Here is a 19182-nt window from a genome sequence, read left to right on the forward strand (position 1 = left end):
ATCATACACACACACACACACACAAATAAATAAAAAAGAAATACATAAAGATCAACGTTATTCTTTTCTTTCTCATCCCTATCCACGTTCCCATTTCCTATACACTTTCCAATATCTATTTGGATACTATTCCAGTGCTTATGCTTCAGAAGATAATGATAATAATTTCTTCTACTACCCACAATACTGATGATGACACTTTGCATCAGAGGCTCTCAATATGAAAGCATTAGAGCTCCTGTGCAGTCTAATTGAGGTCCATCGGATGTAACCTAATGGAATATCTCATATGAAATGCCGATTCCTGCAGGAGTCGAGTCCAATTTTTGGACTGTTTGCTGGATGAAAGAGCCACTTAGCGGCACTTACTGGTACCTGTACAAGCGCAGCACAATCTGATTCCATTTCAACCCATTTAGTCCTCTCTACCCTGCACAGATTTTCCACTGAGCTGTTTAGTGTCTCATATTTGATCTGGCTTTATGAAAGCTTCAGAGTTACTGGCCATAAAGGTTGAGCAGAGGATTATTCCCAAATCACCAAGACACATTTAGGCCTACCGGTAATAAGACAAGGTGAACACAGGGTTATCTATGGAGGAAACTTTTTGTCTAAACATTAGTTTTTGGGTCTGCTTTGAAACATCTCTGTACATTCAGACTTCCAACCATTAGGGTGAGCCAAAATAGATATGACATAAATCTCTAAGATTATTACACCATTTTTTGGTTGAACGTTGCCTCAAGGAATACAATCATCTTATGTAATAAAATATCCTTCCCAATAGTTTGACTGGGCTGTAACAAGCATGTTTTGCTTCTAAATCTTGAGACATAGGGTTATTTTTAGGGGCCAAGCTATTTATCTATTGGTTTTCTTTTGATTTCTTTGTGTTCTGGCTGGGAGTCCATGGCAGCTGTGAAAATGTTTTGGCAGACAGATTAGGCTGGATGGATATCCCTGAATATCTTGCGAACCCTCTAGCACCACCAACAGTTAAAAAATGTTTTAATGTACATTATATGTAACAAAAGGCCTTAACAAAATATAATAATGTAATTCCTTGGCATATATCAAGTTGAAAAAAAAAGTGTTTTTTAAACTCCGTCCATCTGCAATGTCTAAGTTATTCACATGTAAGGCTTCAACATATGTGGCGTGAGAATGCCATATCATTTACTAGATGATAGGTGACAGACACTAGTCAAAATATCGTAAAATCCTAGAAACAATTGCATACACTGATGTATACCTGTCAGATATTGAAGTTGGACAACAGAAACAACATTAATTGTTACTCAATTAAGTTCATCAATCGGCCAAATAATCAATGTTGGTGCTTTTTGTAAATTATAATTAATAGTTTTTATTTATATCTATTTTTTCATGGACCACAGATTTGACAGTATATAAAAAAAACGAAATTGCACTGTACACTACTGTCAAATGTTTGGGCTCAGTAAGATATTTCTTTAAAGAAATAGATACTTTTATTCAGCAAGAATTCAATGAATTAATCAAAAGCAACACAAGAGACTTTTAGATTGTTCTCTAAAAGTCTATTTCAAATAAATGCCGTTCTTTTGAACTTCAGAATCATCAGAGAATCCCTACAAAAATTTAAATATTTCCACAGAAATTTGAATAATAAAATAAATGTTTCTTGTTCCTTCAGAAATCATCCTGATTTGGTGCTTATGTGACACTGAAGACTGGAGTATAGGCTGCTGAAAATTCAGCTTTGCCATCACAGGAATGAATAACATTTGGAAATACATGTATATTAAAACAGTTATCTAAAATTGTACTATATTGCACAATACTACTGTTTTCAATGTATTTTTTATCAAATAAATGTGGCCTTGGTGAACATAAGAGACTTCTTTCAAAGGATTGGATTGGATGGTGCTGAGGGATTCTTTAAAGCACAGATGTGTCTATTAGTTGAGCTGGATAAGCAGGATATAAGAATGAGTGAGTGTATGACCAGTTGACCTGTCTCTAATGAGATCGTTAAAGCGGTCTTAAGTAGGCCTAGATTACAGAGCGTTTTCATAAAGTATCAGACACGAGGAGTGCACTCAAACCTGTTGATAAACCATTATTGGATTTTGGCCCATTTTTGGGGGGGAAGCTGAAAACAGAACAAATTTGAACGAGATACAACTATTTGAAAATCTGGAATCTGAGGGTGCAAAAAAATCAAAATATTGAGAAAATCGCATTTATAGTTGTCCAAATGAATTTCTTAGCAATGCATATTACTAATCAAAAATTAAGTTTTTATATATTTATGGTAGGAAATTTACAATATATCTTCATGGAACATGATCTTTACTTAATATCCTAATGATTTTTGGCATAAAAGAAAAATCAATAATTTTGACCCATACAATGTATGTATTTTTGGCTATTGCAAATATACCCATGCTACTTATGACTGGATTTATGGTCCAGGGTCACACACACACACACACACACACACACACACACACACACATATACAGGTGCATCTCAATAAATTAGAATGTCGTGGAAAAGTTCATTTATTTCAGTAATTCAATTCAAATTGTGAAACTCGTGTATTAAATAAATTCAATGCACACAGACTGAAGTAGTTTAAGTCTTTGGTTCTTTTAATTGTGATGATTTTGGCTCACATTTAACAAAAACCCACCAATTCACTATCTCAACAAATTAGAATACTTCATAAGACCAATAAAAAAAAAACATTTTTAGTGAATTGTTGGCCTTCTGGAAAGTATGTTCATTTACTGTACATGTACTCAGTACTATATGTGTGTGTGTGTGTGTGTGTGTGTGTGTGTGTGTTTTATATGTAGCGTTATATGTATTATTTCACAGTCATAGCCGGCAAATATTCAAGGCAGAAAATATGCAGTTGAATAACTGAGCTGTATTATTGTAAATACTGCTCTGAAAGGTGTATGTTGGCATTTAACAGTGTTAAAGTGCCATCTGTTGGTCAGAAGCAAATAAATGTCTCTCTATTCACAGAAAAAAAGAAAAAAAGAAAGTATTTTTGAGTATTTTTCACTCAATGTGTGCCGTCAACTGTAAACATGAACTCGACAACGTTTACATTAATTCAGCTTAAATCTGGATAGTTTCACATACGCACTTTCTGTAATCTGATAGTGCTAAAGAAACGACCTCTGTTCGGATTTTCGAAGTTTTTTTTTTTTTATTAACTCTGAACTGAAATGAATGAATTTACTGAGATTAAGTGAGGACGCGCGCCGGAAGAGACGCTTTCCAGTTGGCTGTGCTCCATTCATTCACGAAGGTCAACTGTCCTTCCGCAACCACAGACGCAGAAAATCTTGCTACGACGATTATGCGCGGAAACAGAAACTCGCATAGATTTGGTAGCCTAAATGGAAATTGCCAACATATTAACCCATAGCGCCCTCTTCTGGACAATTAATAATACAAGAACACATTCTGCAGCAGGATTGTTGGGTTCATTCGTAAATTTGATATCTTAATCAAATTATGTCGTCTCGAAATAAATCAGCCAATCTGTTGGTATTCTCAGTGCTGTTTAAGGCGGCATGCCTAGTTTATATAAACAGTAAGATGAATAACAAGCTTTATTATTTATTAAAAGAATATGCAGGACTATTGTAACTATTTTAAGAACAAACACTGAGCCATAACTGCAATAAATAGTTTATTCTGACCAGAAAAATAGACAAGAAAAACGTGTTTACTGTACACACATTCTTACTGATACTCTGACATAACCAGTTTTATTCATTGAGTTACATTCAACCCTCATTTCATCAAAAAAATACAATACACTGAAAATAGATGACATTTTGTAGACTCAAAATATTTGAGTTTCCAAAGAACACAGACCTCACTGATAAAATATACATTCATATTGAATGAATAAGCCCAATGTAAATACACACATGAGAGGCTATTTCTTCACAAAGCTGATATTTTGATGGACGCCTCTTCAAAAGCCCCTTCACTTATGATAACCTGGACTCGATGAAGCACCTGAAATGCACAAACAGCCACTAAACCAGGACTGTGACCACCACACTTCAGACTCTTTCTTGCTTCATTCCAGTTAGTGGTCTTTACAAGAATTTACTTCAGTCTTCGAAAGGTTCCATGTGATGAAGATGGAAAGCAGCGAGTTGCGATCATCAACCCATCACTGAGACATTCAGAGTTTAAACTGTGCTTGGATGCCCTTATCAAATGAGCCTGGGAAATCTGGCTGTAATCCCTAAAAGGTATAATGTATTAGGGACACGTCAAATGGATCATAAAAGAGTCATTTGAAACACTGGGTAGGAGGAGAATTGTAAAAAAAAAAAAAATAATAATTTTTTAATCAAAGGTTGAGGGTGGAAAATAGGGCTGCACAATTAATCAAAATAAAAACAAAATAGCGAAATGGCTTAGTGCGATTATCAAGTCGAGAAGGCTGTGATTTAAATAAAACATATGCACTGCACATTTCAGAGTGAAGTGCGGCACTGTTTTCTTTTACATGTGAATTGGTTCCAAATAAATGCTGCTTCACATAAACTCATCTCTGCAATCTGATAATGCGCATTGTGCAAAAACGCAACATGCGTCAATCATCTTCACAAACTGGTAATGAGAAGCTGGATGTTGTCAACAAAAGAGAAGCTTTAAAGGCTCCCTGCAGTTTTCTCTGCAGCTGATAGTTTAAATTAAGAAATTAAGACAGCCATAAATATTAGTACTGTAATTTTACAGTTGTGATCTAAAATAAAAATTATTATAGTATTTATTTAAATAGACCATTCTGTATTTTACAGTTATTCTATTATTTTCCATTTAGCAATACTAATAATACAAATTTTAATAATATTAATCATGATTTTATAGTCATATTGATACATAATCACATTTCTGTCAGGACCACTATCGTCAAAGATGATTGACAATTAGCATACAGTTTGGATTGGCGGTATGGTTCTGTTCTGGGTAAGAACTCCCTGCGCATCCATGAGAGCAGGGAGAGCAGCGATAACACCCCCACCCCCCCAGGGTAAACAGAACAGAACCAACATAAATGTATTGCAGATATAGTTAAAGTTCAATAATTTTATGTACACATTTTAGAATTAGTCTGATTCAAAGGAGAGTCAGAAGGCTGAATCCTGACTGACAGAGGAGGAGTTGGGGATGGAGGAGGGTAATTAGCTATTGAGCAATGCGAAAACTGCTGATAATACTGAGGGATCTTATATATGAATTCTTAGATAGGTGTCGTATTCCTATAGGTAGATGGGGATCAGCTGAGAGTCAGCTGATGCGAGCTTGACTAACGTGACCTGCCAGATCTAACGCTACGCTTGATTTTTGGCCAAATTCTGCAGCCCTACAAACAAGCACAGAAAACCTGGAGCTAAAAGATAATTTAATTGTGATATTTAAAATCACAATTTTTATCAGGAAAAAAATTGTAATTAGATTTTTTTTTCCAAGATCATGCAGCCTTGCCCTTAAAAAAATAATAATAAAATAAACATTTTAAATTGAATTCACAATTTTTATTTAAAAAAAAAATTTTTTTTCTCAAATTGTGCAGCCCTAATGGAAAATGCCCTAAAGGTTTGTGGACCTCCATCCAATGAAGAAAAACATTATCCCATGTTACCACCAAGTGGTGCTGTTGTTATTATTTCAGGGTGGATTAATGCATTCAGTCCGAAACTGAGGCAGATAAAGAGGAATGCTGTGAGATACATTGGAAGCGACGGCTGTGGAATTTTTGCCTTCTAGAAGAGCCCTGGTGTCCTCCTTCATAACCATTTCATTATTTTCCTGTTCACTCTGCGTTTCCTCAATCTCCTCTTCATCTTCTTCCTCCTCCTCTTCGTTCACCTCGAGGTAGTAGAGGTCTTTGGCTACACCTGTGCTTTCTGATGCTTCATAATCTTGATCTGATGTTTCCGAGAACTCTTCCACGGAGTTATAGGAGCTGGAATGGCGGGGATTGGCACTGTCAGAGCACACATGGTTCTCCAGGTCCCAGAGTCCTCCAGGCTGCTTTCGAAGGAGACTGGGCTGATGGGAGAGGAGAACGGTCGAGTACGTCACTGAGGACTGGCCTGATGTTTCTGGAGTAGCAGCAGCAGTGGAAGCCTCCAGAGACAGAGGTTCAGAGGAGTCTGCTAGAAGGGCAGAATCGGTAGTTGTTTTGTCTCCAGATTTATAAATGGGTACTTCATTGTCTTTTTCAAGTTCAAGTGTAACAGGATGAGTTTTCTCGATGATTTCCACCTCACAGATGCTCTCAGAGACCAGCAGCAGTGGACAGGCAGTGAGACCCTCTGAGTGAGGGAACAGGTTCTCTATGGTGTCAATCTGCAAGGAGAAAGAAACAGATATGTTGTGGAAATGTACTAACCAATATGTACTGAATGTGTTAAAACTCTTTCTCCTCCCAGCATAACATGCAGCATATTTTATTTACCCATATATCATGTACATGATTAAATTCCTTATGTTTTCATTTATCAATTAAACAATGGTCCTATATTTGAATCTGGAATGGATCTACTCCATTTTTAGGTAGAAAAAAATGGTTTTAATGGTTGGTCACACTGACCTGCCTGAAGTCCATTCCTTTGGCCCAGGAGCAGTTGTTAGGGTTTGGAACATCCTTCCACATGAGTTTTCTCATCCTGTAAGAAATATGCACAGGTCAAACACTGTTTGCAGGCCACAACTCTTCTAAACAAATATGCTGGTGGATTTTTGATGTGAGAGGACAACAGGGGATGGACCTTCTTTACTAGAAAAATCATTCTTGTTAAATATAGACTTTTCTGTTTTGTTTCTTACAAACACGTAGATGTTTATTTTACATGAAGTTAACTGATGGACTGGAGTCATGTGGATTAGTTATGGATTATCATGACGTTTTTATCAGTTGTTTGGACTCATTCTGACGGCACCCATTCACTGCATAGGATCCACTGGTGAGTAAATGATATAATGCCAAACCTGTTCTGATGAAGAAACAAACTCATCTACATTTTGAATGGCCTGAGGGTGAGTAAATTTTAAGCAAATATTAATTTTGTTGTTAACTATTGCTTAATCAAAATCTAGAGTAGATTCAGATTTCATCACCCACATTGCAAAATCCAAACTTTAAAATCAATTTGCACTTTTGCCACTCCTTACAAGAGCAAAATAGACATGTCTTTTTTGTAAGTCACAATATTACCTGAGAATCAAGTCTAAGCAGATGATAAAGTTATTATATTTGTTACCTTAGTAAGTATCTCTGGCAGAACTTGTGAAATATTTACCCTCAAGTAAACTACTCTATTGCTAGGAATGAGCAATATTGCAATTTATGTACATTTCATACTGTAAACCAATTTGTATTTTAAAAAAAATGTATTTTATATCTGACATTCATTACAACCAAAAAATCCCATACAAATCAGCTTACAATGCCTTACTTTAATTCAAACAACTGGCCTTACAAAATCAATATATATTGTAGCTTCCAAAAACATCTTTAAAAGGTAATCCAGGTAGATAAACAGGAGGTCTGTGATTTTTTAATATGATTCGACTGTTTTCCAAGAATTTTTCTTTCAGGCCATTTTTAGCCTTGGGTTTATTCTCTAGATTAACCCATTTACCACTGGTACAGTAAATACAGTGGTAGAGCAGGGACCTCCAGTTTTAATGTGAACAAATAACAGCAATAAGCATTTAAACTATTTTGACATAATGGTACTGTAACTATATTTATTTTTACTGGAAGAGGATAGTTGTAAGTCTTACTGGTTTTGAGACATCAGAAGAGTGACAAACAGCACCACTGACAGGAACGCAATGATCAGTAGAAGTATGTATGCTGCAGGGTCGCCCCTAGTAGCTGGATGACAAAACCAAAGAAAAACACATTTATCTATCAAATCAACACGATTTTCATATAATATTTTTAGACAGCCATTTGCAAAATGCGTACTTCACAAAATGAATAAATGTTCTAGATAATACTGCAATGTTTGTAAACCAGAGTCCACTGGCCAAGCACCAAATGCACATAAAAATGTCTTCAGGGGTTTAATTGATCACATGATGACGTCAATGCATTACTTGATGTCACTGCTGTAAAACCCACCAGTGCATCGCACCGGCTCCCCTTCACCATCCACAAACACTGGATACAAGGTGAACTCTTCTGAGCCATAAAAACGACCTGTACAAAAACAAATTACACTGTCAAAGATCATTTACACTGCTAAGGATAAACCTTTTTTTGTTTTTGTCATGTACTGATATGCAAATGTGAGGAATATGTGAAGAATATCAAGCAAAATATCCTACGGCAAAGGGAGAGATCTCTTGATGCGGACTGAACTCTGACCCACTGCAGCCTCTCAGTCAAAGACATGTCCTGTTCAGGGTCTTTTTTCAGGTCTAGCCATTCGATGACAAATGACTGAGGCACTGAATGATCAGATAACAGGCTCCAGGAAAGATACACACAGCTAGAATTTGCAACTGCGCTGAATGAACGTACACATCGTCCTAGAAAAGGAAAGAAGGACATGATTAATTCATACAAATAGGGGAATCTATATCATTTCTATGTGAAAAACACTTAACAACAGATAATAACAAGCAGGAACAAAATATCTGAGTACCTTGCTGTTATTATGTTTCATTGAATATGTGTAATAACTCAATCAAATCTCCATCCCAAACAACCCTTTCACCAAACAAACAACACCAAGCTTCTATCAAAACAATTACCCGGAAAAATTAGGGCTGGATGAATTAAAGCACCATCAATAGGCACATAAATAGACATGTTTTGTTTGAAGGCAAACAAAACTTTTTGTGCGTCAAACGAAAACATTGATAACATTAGAAAGTGAAAGAATTTCGCGTGATGTTCCAGGAAGGGTATGAAGCAAGTCAGCTCACGTTTGGGTTGATGCAACAACGTCATGTTTCGATTCCGTGTAGAGATGCCCAAAGCATTGCGAGACATTACGGTGACTGTGTGCGCTTCCTTCCTCCACGGGAATGAGTAAAACTGAGCCAGTGTTGTTTCATTTGACCACATGGCTCTGCCTGAGGCCTGGTGTTCAATCACCAGACCCTCCACACAACTATATGGATCTCCTGCTAGGACAGGCTGCTAAAAGTGACAAAAAAACATTCAAGCTCAAACTTTTTATATCTTATACTTTATATTTATTTTGTTGCTAGAGTAAATCAATCAAGTCAGTCTTTACCAACCTTAATAATAAGTGTGACGTTTGTCACACTCCTAACAGGATCCTCTTGTATAGCACGCCAGAAGTCTGGTCCCATCTCTGGAGCTGAAATGACACACCATACAGTCATGATGATCTCTTATGTTCAAAAAGATATATTAAAAAAGGTTTAGGGATATAGGCTGGGATATAGGGATACATTTTTAAAAATTCTCTCATACCCATCAAGGCTGCATTTATTTGATCAAACATGCAGTAAAAAAGAGGAACACTGTAAAATATTCCAATTTAAAAAAACATGATCCTTCGGAAATCATTCTAATATGCTGATTTGGTGGTCAAGAAACATTATTTATTATTAATGTTATAAATTTATTTATTTAACACCATGCCAGTATCAAGGCTATTTTCATGGCGATCTCTGAATAAATTACACAAGGTATACAATTAACAAAAAGTTATAAAAGACATTTCAGATCTACACTAGACAAAAATTCTTCATGTTATAAATAGTTGTGCTACTTAATATATTTACTAATACAGTAATATAATACTTCATATTTCATAACATAACTGTGAAGTTAACAAAGGCCTTCTGTAGCGAATCGATGCGTTTTTGTAAGAAAAATATCCATATTCAAAACGTAATAATCACTTTAATGTAGCTTGCGCTCACTGTTGTACACTGGAAGCAGTTCCGGGCGGATGACGTATGGAGGTCGGCTTTGCGCATACGCCGCTCAGAAGTGACGCACGCGGAAACGCAGCGGAGAGATCAAAACAAAACAACAGTCACTAATTAGAAGTACAAAACGAGGATTTGTAAAGAAGAATGTCAGAGGATTTCGATATAAGCCAAGAGGAGACTGGTTTTCCTTTGCTAAAGTAAGGAAACGTTGCTTCCTTTACTCCTGTAAAACAAAAGCAGCACTGACCTCATACGTCATCCGCCCGGAACTGCTTCCAGTGTACAACAGTGAGCGCAAGCTAGATTAAAGTGATTATTAACACCGGTGTGGTGACTGACTGCCACACATACTCTTCAGAACATTAGATTAATCCGCGCTGGAGCCGTGCCGACCCACATCCCACGCAAACTAGGTAATTCCGCACACAGCTGCAATTCCAGGTTTTCAAACAGAGATGGCGACAAAGAGGCAAAACTTACGGACTGCAGCTTTAACTTAAAAGTAGTTTTTTTTTCTTCTTTTTATTGATCTGGAGGTAACAAAAGCTACTTCTTAACCAAGGACTCAAGCTGAAAAATCTCTGATATTTGAGAAAGAGTCTACAACCATATCGTAACACTATAGTCGCTCTCAACATGTTTTCAATTTCATATAACCAAAAAAAAGATGCAAAATAATGCATACATCATAGGGCTTCTGGAATATATAGGCTAAGTAATAGTAAAACAACTATATTGATAATGTTACCTTTCCTGTTGTAAACAACTGAAGTGTAACTCATGCTCCAGTCACTCCAGTATCCAGAACCATTCAGTCTTCTGCAGCGAACTTCTACTTTGAACTGAACACAGGACTCTTCAAGCTGAATCTCTGCCTGTGGTTCCAGAAGAGGACCGATGACCTGTAAGGGACATAACACTCATCTGTAAATGCCACAGAAAATTGCAGACCTCATACCTGAGTACTGAGTGTAACCATCTTCCTTCTGATATCTAAAAAGGATAAATTGAAAATGAAGTGCTATGAAGTTTAGTGGGCACAGTAAGAGGAAAATATTTTAATTTAGGATCAATTTAGCTTGTCATTTCAATTCCAAACATCTCAATTATACAGATAAACAGATCAGACCACAGTAATTCATTGCCTGCCCACTGTGATTAAACACTATGCATGAAGCATTTACTTAAATATATTTTATTCAGCTTTCTGGTTTCATTGTCCACCTGAGACCCCAGCTTCCAGAAACTTCTTACTACCTTCCACTGTGTATTTGCCATCCCACGCAAAGCCACAAAGTGCAGCTCGTACTGCATGTCGTATACTGGTAAATGGGGGCGTCTCCAGCTTACACTCAAGGTTTTATTCGGCAAAGTGGTTGCTTCCAGGACTGAGGGAGGAGATGGTTTCACTGAAAAAAAAAAAAAACCCACAGGGGGAACTCATTGAATATTGTTTTTTTTTCTTTTTACTTTCAAAACATTTCACAATGATCAATAATATACTGTACACTAGCATTCAAAATATTTTTTTTAAGAAATTAATACTTTCATTCAGCAAGGACACATTAAATTGATCTAAATTGAATGCAAATTAATGGTGTTCTCCAAAACAATAAGCATACCAGCTGTCTTTAACTGTGAAAATACAGTAATAAGAAATGCTTCTTGAGCACCAACTCAACATATTAGAATGAGTTCTGATGGATCATATGACACTGAAGACTGAGTAAAACAAAATGTATTAAAATAAAAAAAATATTTTAAATTGTAATAATACTTCACAATATTACTGTTTTACTATATTTTTGATTAAATAAATCCAGCCTGAATGAGCATAAGAGACTTTCAAAAACATTCAAAAAAATCTTACAAATTCCAAACTTTTAAACAGTAGTGTATGTTTATAGATATATTTCATTATATTTACTTCTATATTCAAAATCAACAGAATTCCAAATGGAATGCTGCTGAAAAAACTTTGGAACTCACCATAGTCAATGGGTGCAACATAGACAGGAAATGACCTCACTTTTCCACGCCCTCCTTCCACTTCCAACCAGATTTTGTAGCAGGAGAACAGACTAAGGTTTTTTAAAGTGCACTCTCTGTGGTCTCCTGCTCCAGATGGACACTCCATGTTTTCTTCAGCTTCTTCGCTGCCCGCCATCTCTGATATGGTCTCACACATTGATGTATATTGTCTACAACAAAAAGTAATATCTTTACCATCTTTGCAATAAACAATCTGGCTGGAATAGAAATGGATGAACTATGACTGTGTTCATACCTGTAAAGTAGTCTGACTTGTGCCCAAGCGCTCTTATTCCACTCACAGCTCATGGTGTCCACCTCTGAATTCTTGCTCTGGCAGGTAATATCTGCATTAAACATCCCTGAAAAAAAGAGCCAATTTGACATTTTGTAGATTTTTAAAAAAGCAAAAATTTTTAAATTTCTGTTTAGAGATGTCCTCCATAATTCAAAGCTTACCTTCGGTGTATATTTTGGCATAGGCGATGATGCACTTGAACCTCTCTCCCCACTGATGGCAGCACATCAGAGTATCAAACCCTGGTTCATCTACCGTCACAGTGACTGCGCTAACCTGCTCGTCGATTACCCTGTACTGGCTTTCCGGAATCTTCACCTGCCCATTAAGCATCCACACAGCTTTACTAGCGCTCCAGCTGCGGTTGTGGAAGACGGCATAAACCGTTACCTCTGACCCTGGTGTCGTGAAGATTTCAGCAGGGATGTAACTGACTTTAAGGAGCAGAGAAAGATAGAGAAAAATTTAAAGCAGGCGTTTTGTGCAGTAAACATGCAAATAAATAAACCAGACTTAAAGGGATAGTTGACCCCAAAATGAAAATTCTGTCATTTATTTCTCACCCTCATTTCGTTCCAAAATCGTAAGACCTTCATTCACCTTCGGAACACAAATTAAGTTTTTTTATGAAATCCGAGAGCTTTCTGACCCTGCATAGACAGCAATGCAACTATCACGTTCAAGGCCCAGAAAGGTAGTAGGGACATTGTTAAAATAGCCCATGTGACATCAGTGGTTCAAGTTACATTAGTAGTTATGTTGCTGTCTATGCATGGTCAGAAAACTCAGGTTTCATAAAAAAAAAATCTTAATTTGTGTTCCGAAGATGAACGAAGGTCTTACAGGTTTGGAATGACATGAGGGTGAGTAATTAATGACAGAATTTTCATTTTGGGTTAACTATCCCTTTAAGAATAGCATGTGGCATATCAGCAAGTAGGCGAATCTCTTGACAAAATGTCTGGTTCAATTTTCATCCCAAAAAAAAAAAGTCAGAAATTATATTGCATGAAGAAAATTAAGCCTATTTTTGTACCATTAAGATTTATACCATTGTGACCTTATTTTCATAAAAACCAAGCATATTTCTCCCAAAATTAACAATATCATAATACAGCTGAAAATTTTACTTAATTTACATTTTTCATTCTTAATCTTTTATTTACATCTTTCATTCTCATCATTATTCTTAATTATGATTTTCATTAGATTTTCAACACTGTAAAACAGTAGTTTGCTTTTAGGATGAAATATGAGACTAGACATGCTTCTGACAGGTGTTGAGATTCACCCTTGTATTGCTTTTTATTTTCCCTCGTTCCCATCTTGGTCCCTTGCAGCAAAAAGAAAGTGGGTTTATTTTAATGCTAGTGAACAACCTGAAGCTTAGTTGCTATGGTGACTTGCGCAGCATGGATTCTGAAAATATACAACCCAACTGGCATATCAGAAAAACAATGCATGGTCCTCCTTGAAAAAGCTTACAAACACAAACAAAATGACAGGTGCTACATGAGTAATGCATCAAAGTAGGAAAACAGAGACATAATCAAGTCTCTCGTGATGTTAAATCAAGCTGAAACAGTTGAAACATTAACTAATATGCAGACAGCCCAAAGTGCAGATAAGTGCAGCATTAGTTGGCAGCAGTATTTCAGACTGGCTACTGCACTAAACTAATATATTTTTTCAAACTTATCCTTATATTACTCATGGATACTGCTGTGGTGCGGGCATTTGAAAGCAAATAAAAAAAAAAAAAGAATAAGAAATAAATAAGCACCCACCTGATTAGTGTCAGTATTCAGCTAAGATAATAAATAAAGCTCTATTCTACCACAGGACAGTGTTTATATGTTACGGTTTATCTCTAGTAAGATTTTTTTTAGAAGTTGCTTCATGCTTCAAAAAAATGCTAATTTTATACTAAATAACCACTAAAGATAGATACAGTGCTCACATTCAACTTCAACGAATTTAAGAATCTTTTATTGGCCTGAGACTGAACATGATGCCAAGCAAAATACTTTTAATATGCAAACTGGTGTTTCGTTTGAATTATGAAGGCTTTTAACAAAAACAAAAAAAATGTTTACAAGGAGGAATCTAAACCTCATTAATAAACCCAACAATGACAAGGTAAAAGAACTCAAGGACAGTACATACACTGGCCTCATAAACATTTACAACACATACAATACGCTATTGTCATTAAGAATGAATCTAAATATTTTATTGTATTTTTAAATTGGTAATTATGGGCATGAAAAATTGGTTATTTTATGTAAATGTGTGCACAACCCCTATTGTAGTGTAGATCTGGTTTAAAAATATATAACATATACCTTGCGAATGCAATGTTTGACCTCAGTTAGCAAGCAAATGGCATATTAATGCTTTCTCAAAACATTAGAAAACTGACTGTTTAGCATTGTAATTAATTCTGAAAATGAACAGTGAATTGGATGCATCTTCTAGAGGACAAATCAAAGAGATATTGTGCCAAAGCACCATACAGATGCAAAGTAGCAAAGTATATACAGTATGAATGTAATTATCAAACGTCAAACTCTTAAGTAGTGGAGGCTTAGGGAAGACAATGGATCTCTCTGAAAGATAAATATAACAGGAACAGCAAAAGCACTCATTTGCATGAAGTTTGACGTACACTAAAAGCCACTTTTAGACTGAATGATGTTAGGTTAAATGTGTCCACCTGTGCACTCTGTTGTTGAGAACAGAAGGCTGTCAGTCATGGGAACATGAGCATACCAGGCAGCAATATTTTGAGTACCCTATCATAAATGTCAGTATTTGCATATATTTACTTATTCACTATACCTTACGAGTCATTAAATGGGAGGAGGTCTTTGATTCTGGAACTATATTAATTAATTACCTAAATGTACACGCATACCCCATAAACAGAATTAGTACGTAAAATTCATGAATTGGAGATCCTTACCATCCAGTGTGAAATAGAAGGGTTGGCTCCATTCACTCCAGTAGTTGATGTGGCTTTGGCAGCACACTTGGACCATGTATCTGATCCCAGAACTCAGCTCATTCAGAGAGACCCAGGAACGACCTTTGACCTTCACCACCTAAAAGAGCCATAGTTCAAACAGATTCATTCACACTGTGTAGTAGGGCTGTGCGATATTGAAAAAAAAATGTGATACGCGATACCTTGTTAAAAAATGCGATATTCGATATGCGATACGATTTTGCTTAAAGTGTGAAAAATCTATTTAAATTATATTTTAAAATATTTAAAAATGAAAATTATATAACCAATTTGTTTCACATTCTTTCTTGGAAAAGAAAGAATCACTACAACTTCTGAAAGTGACCAGCAGTGTTTTAGCAGTACATAAAAAGTAATGTCACAAATCAGAAAATGTAATTTTAACATCAATGTGAACATACAAACAAAAAATTGAATGACACTAATTTTATATCATTGTGACTTTGCTTTCCATACACTTTAAGTACTTCTTCATATACCACAGCAAAAACTATAGTCTGAGAAAGTTCAAACATGTTAAAAGGCAAGTGAACAGTCAGTAAAAAAAGAAAGAAAAAGAACAAATACACAATTTACAAGCATAGATAAAATAAACAGTAGTATTCAGGTACAGAAATGTAATAATTAAGTGTAAAATAACACTGAATTGTGTTCACTATATGAATTAAATTTAGATTAATCTTTGTTATAGCTGTTTTGTTGTTTGATTAATATTAGGGACATATTCAGCTGCACGTATTTATAGGCTGCTGTCCCTTTAAAACCGACTGCACGGATCCAGTATAATGATACACATAAGATTTCTTTCTCAGCTGTTTACATTAATTTAAAACATAACTGTGTTTACGAGAATGATCGTCGAGACGGGTACTATTGACATAATTCTGTGTGTATGTGTCTGTTCAAACATGAGGAGATGCGAAAGACGAATCAACGCGGTGTTCGCGCGCTATCTGAAACGCGTCTGTGTGTGTGTGTGCGTGCGCTTTGCACGTGTGCGGCAGAAGAGACGCTGTGCGAGATGCGGCTTGTGCGCGCGTGTCAGGTGTGAGTCAGACAGCAAGAGGAGACGGCAAAGTGTTGTTTTCTGCAACTTATTGCACTTAATAACTCTTTTTAAGGTCAAGCAATTCTCTGCTATATGCGTCGAACTAAAACTTTGACCTTTTGCAATGTTTTGATTTAAGTAGCCTATTATTAAAATGATTCAGATATCACACGCCATTGCAATATGCATATCGCGATATTTACATTTGCGATATTTCGATAATTTCGATATATCGTGCAGCCCTACTGTGTAGGTTAAACAAATAACTATAGCTAGCAGAAGATGTGAGTAATAGTCCAAATATTTTTATAAAGGTCAATTATAAAACCCTTTCACATTTTCTTTAACAATTATGTGGGAAAATCTGCAGAAACTTGCTCATTTGAATATGTTAGATTAATTTAATTGAGATTTAAGAGTCATTAAAACAGTATTCATATTCATAGTTTTTTTTTGATACATACTATGGATATATGATGATATAATATGTTGATATTATACATTTCTGTAAACCCTTTTAGTTTGAGATGTACAAATCGATTAAAATCCCCTGGAGACTGGTTGGAACTAAAAAAAAAAAAGTGTTCATATGTAAAAGGGTTTACATTTTAGATGCTGTCAATATGTTGAAATTGTATATTTTAGAGTCTATCCAAATATACAAAAATGTATGCGAGTTAAAAATCACACTTTTGAGACAAATACAAAATGCAATGAGATCATTGGATAAAGATAGCTGTTTTTGTCAGGTGAAAGGTACATTTAAATCCCTTTAATCATCAACCATGCAAGAACTTATGCATGTATAGAATAGTGTGTATTACAGTAATTCTGATTCTGTGGAAACCTGCAAAGCTTTCTGTGGAATTCTCTGGGAGCCTGTTACAGTTCTCACAAATATTACTTTGTAATGTTATTACAAAACATTCATCACACCAACAAATGAGTTCAATTACCTCCCACTGCTGAAGTGAGGAATTGGATGCGTATCGGATCTCATAGTTTATGGCATCACTGTTAGGTTGTGCATCACTCCATCTGAATATTACTTCACCTTCAGTCGTCACATCGTAATGCAGATTGATAGGTGGCTCTGGTCTTCCTGTGAAAGGAGGATATGTACAAAATATTTATAAATACCTGTAAGAGTAATCATGATTAACCAAAATGACCATAAAAAAGCCCAAAATCCCAAAAGGTAGGACACAGTCTCATAACGATAATAAGTCTCATAATTTTTTTAATGATCTTTATGAGATGTTGTTTTTGACATTTCACCATTCATGAGAGTGTCTTCAACGGCTGTTATTAGAGGGTGGGGAATCGCCTGCATTATGTAAAAAAGTGGTGGAGGGTGTGAATAAGACAAAAATCACCAGTTTAACATCTTCACATGAAATAGTTTCACAGGGGAATCCCCATTCTTGAAGACTGGCAAAACATCTTTAGCCAATGGAAAACCAAGACAGATGCCTCCAATTAAATTTATTCATTCTACAAAGGTCAGATGGTGAACAATTTAGAGAAATTAAGAGAGTATGTGAGCAAAATTGAGAACTCCATTTCCAGGTTGTCCATTCACGGTTGTCTTGTGCCTTTTGATGGTATTTTGAAGTTTAAAAACATACGTATATATCTGTTATCCACATTCAAGTATTATCTGCACAAAGTATTTATGTCTGCCTAGAACAAGATGGCCTCAGCAGCCACTGCTTTGTAAAAAAAAAGGCAAAGCAATTTGCTTTATTTTAATAATAGCAATACCATTAATACTAATCAGTTGAGGCAGTCTTTATTAACAGACTAACATTATCTTTTAAAACCCCAACCTCAATGACACTAACACATTATAAAATAAATGGCTCCCTGCTGTTGCAATTAATACAAATAGGCTTACACTGATTGGACTTTTTATTCATTTACTGTCATTTAGTTTCGTCTTTTCCAACAAGCGTTCAATGTACTTCAAAGAAAAGAAGGAAGTGAAAATGTCAGAACAAATTGTTTACTTAAAATCAAACCTAAAGTAATCATTAATTTACAAAAAGATAAATCTAATATAATTTACTCATTATGTAATTCCAAACCCCTGACTTTCTTTGCTCCATGGAACACAAAAGGGGTTATTTTTCAGAATGTCCAGACTGCTCTTATCCATGCAATGAAAGTAAATGGTGACCATGTCTGATTTTCAGATTTTTAGTGAATAACACTTACATTTCTTTTTTCTTACAAAAAAACGATTTGTAAGTCCTCAGAAGACTTGTAATATAGTGAAAGTGTCACATTAAGTACTTTAATTATGTTTTTTTTATTATGTTTTTATAAAGTTTTTTTCATTATCTTTTTTGTCCTTTCTGGAGTTTGACAGCTGCTGGTTTGGATATTTCACTAAAGCTTGGAACGACATGAAGGCAAGTAAATGTTGACAGAGTCTTAATTTATTTGCTGAGTATCCCTTTAATCTCACTAATCTTACTAAAATGTTACACAATCTTGCTTTGTTAAACTATTTTGTTGTACCTGTATAATGACTAAAAAAGAGCTTGACTTAAGGTTTGGACCTGGTGAGTCGTTTAACCATGCCATTGTGAAATTCCATTTCAATCCACTGCCTGGAAAAACACTTGAGAGACAGATGTGTATTCTTTAGCCTCCAGTCCCAAAGAACAAACACACCCTAATAAAACACCTGTTGCCCTGGCATCAGTCTCCATGATCTCACGGGCTACAGTCATCTATTTACAGGTTACTGTGAAGATTAATTTTAGTTAAAGGGGTCCTATTATGCTTTTTCACTTTTTTAATTTTAGTCAGTGT

At 35.6% G+C, this 19182-nt stretch overlaps 1 protein-coding gene across 2 annotated transcripts in view; it reads right to left on the reverse strand.

Moving 5' to 3' along the window:
- Nucleotides 1–5563: 5563 nt before the first annotated feature.
- The window catches only part of LOC107659051 (leptin receptor-like), a 26861-nt gene continuing 13242 nt past the window's right edge, over nucleotides 5564–19182 (reverse strand). For both annotated transcript variants that reach the window (XM_016447853.1, XM_016447852.1), the window contains exons 7-20: nucleotides 17319–17464; nucleotides 15252–15390; nucleotides 12448–12720; nucleotides 12245–12350; nucleotides 11947–12158; nucleotides 11215–11366; nucleotides 10706–10859; nucleotides 9292–9374; nucleotides 8974–9190; nucleotides 8371–8574; nucleotides 8165–8242; nucleotides 7822–7915; nucleotides 6626–6701; nucleotides 5564–6381 (exon numbers count right to left, since the gene is read on the reverse strand). In XM_016447853.1, coding sequence (XP_016303339.1) covers nucleotides 5698–6381; nucleotides 6626–6701; nucleotides 7822–7915; nucleotides 8165–8242; nucleotides 8371–8574; nucleotides 8974–9190; nucleotides 9292–9374; nucleotides 10706–10859; nucleotides 11215–11366; nucleotides 11947–12158; nucleotides 12245–12350; nucleotides 12448–12720; nucleotides 15252–15390; nucleotides 17319–17464 — 2618 coding nt within the window. In that variant the 3' untranslated portion in view covers nucleotides 5564–5697. The remainder of the gene's footprint in view (nucleotides 6382–6625; nucleotides 6702–7821; nucleotides 7916–8164; nucleotides 8243–8370; nucleotides 8575–8973; nucleotides 9191–9291; nucleotides 9375–10705; nucleotides 10860–11214; nucleotides 11367–11946; nucleotides 12159–12244; nucleotides 12351–12447; nucleotides 12721–15251; nucleotides 15391–17318; nucleotides 17465–19182) is intronic.

The sequence above is a fragment of the Sinocyclocheilus anshuiensis genome, unplaced genomic scaffold (assembly GCF_001515605.1).
Source record: "Sinocyclocheilus anshuiensis isolate Anshui unplaced genomic scaffold, SAMN03320099.WGS_v1.1 scaffold311, whole genome shotgun sequence".
NCBI classification, from domain to species: Eukaryota; Metazoa; Chordata; class Actinopteri; order Cypriniformes; family Cyprinidae; genus Sinocyclocheilus; species Sinocyclocheilus anshuiensis.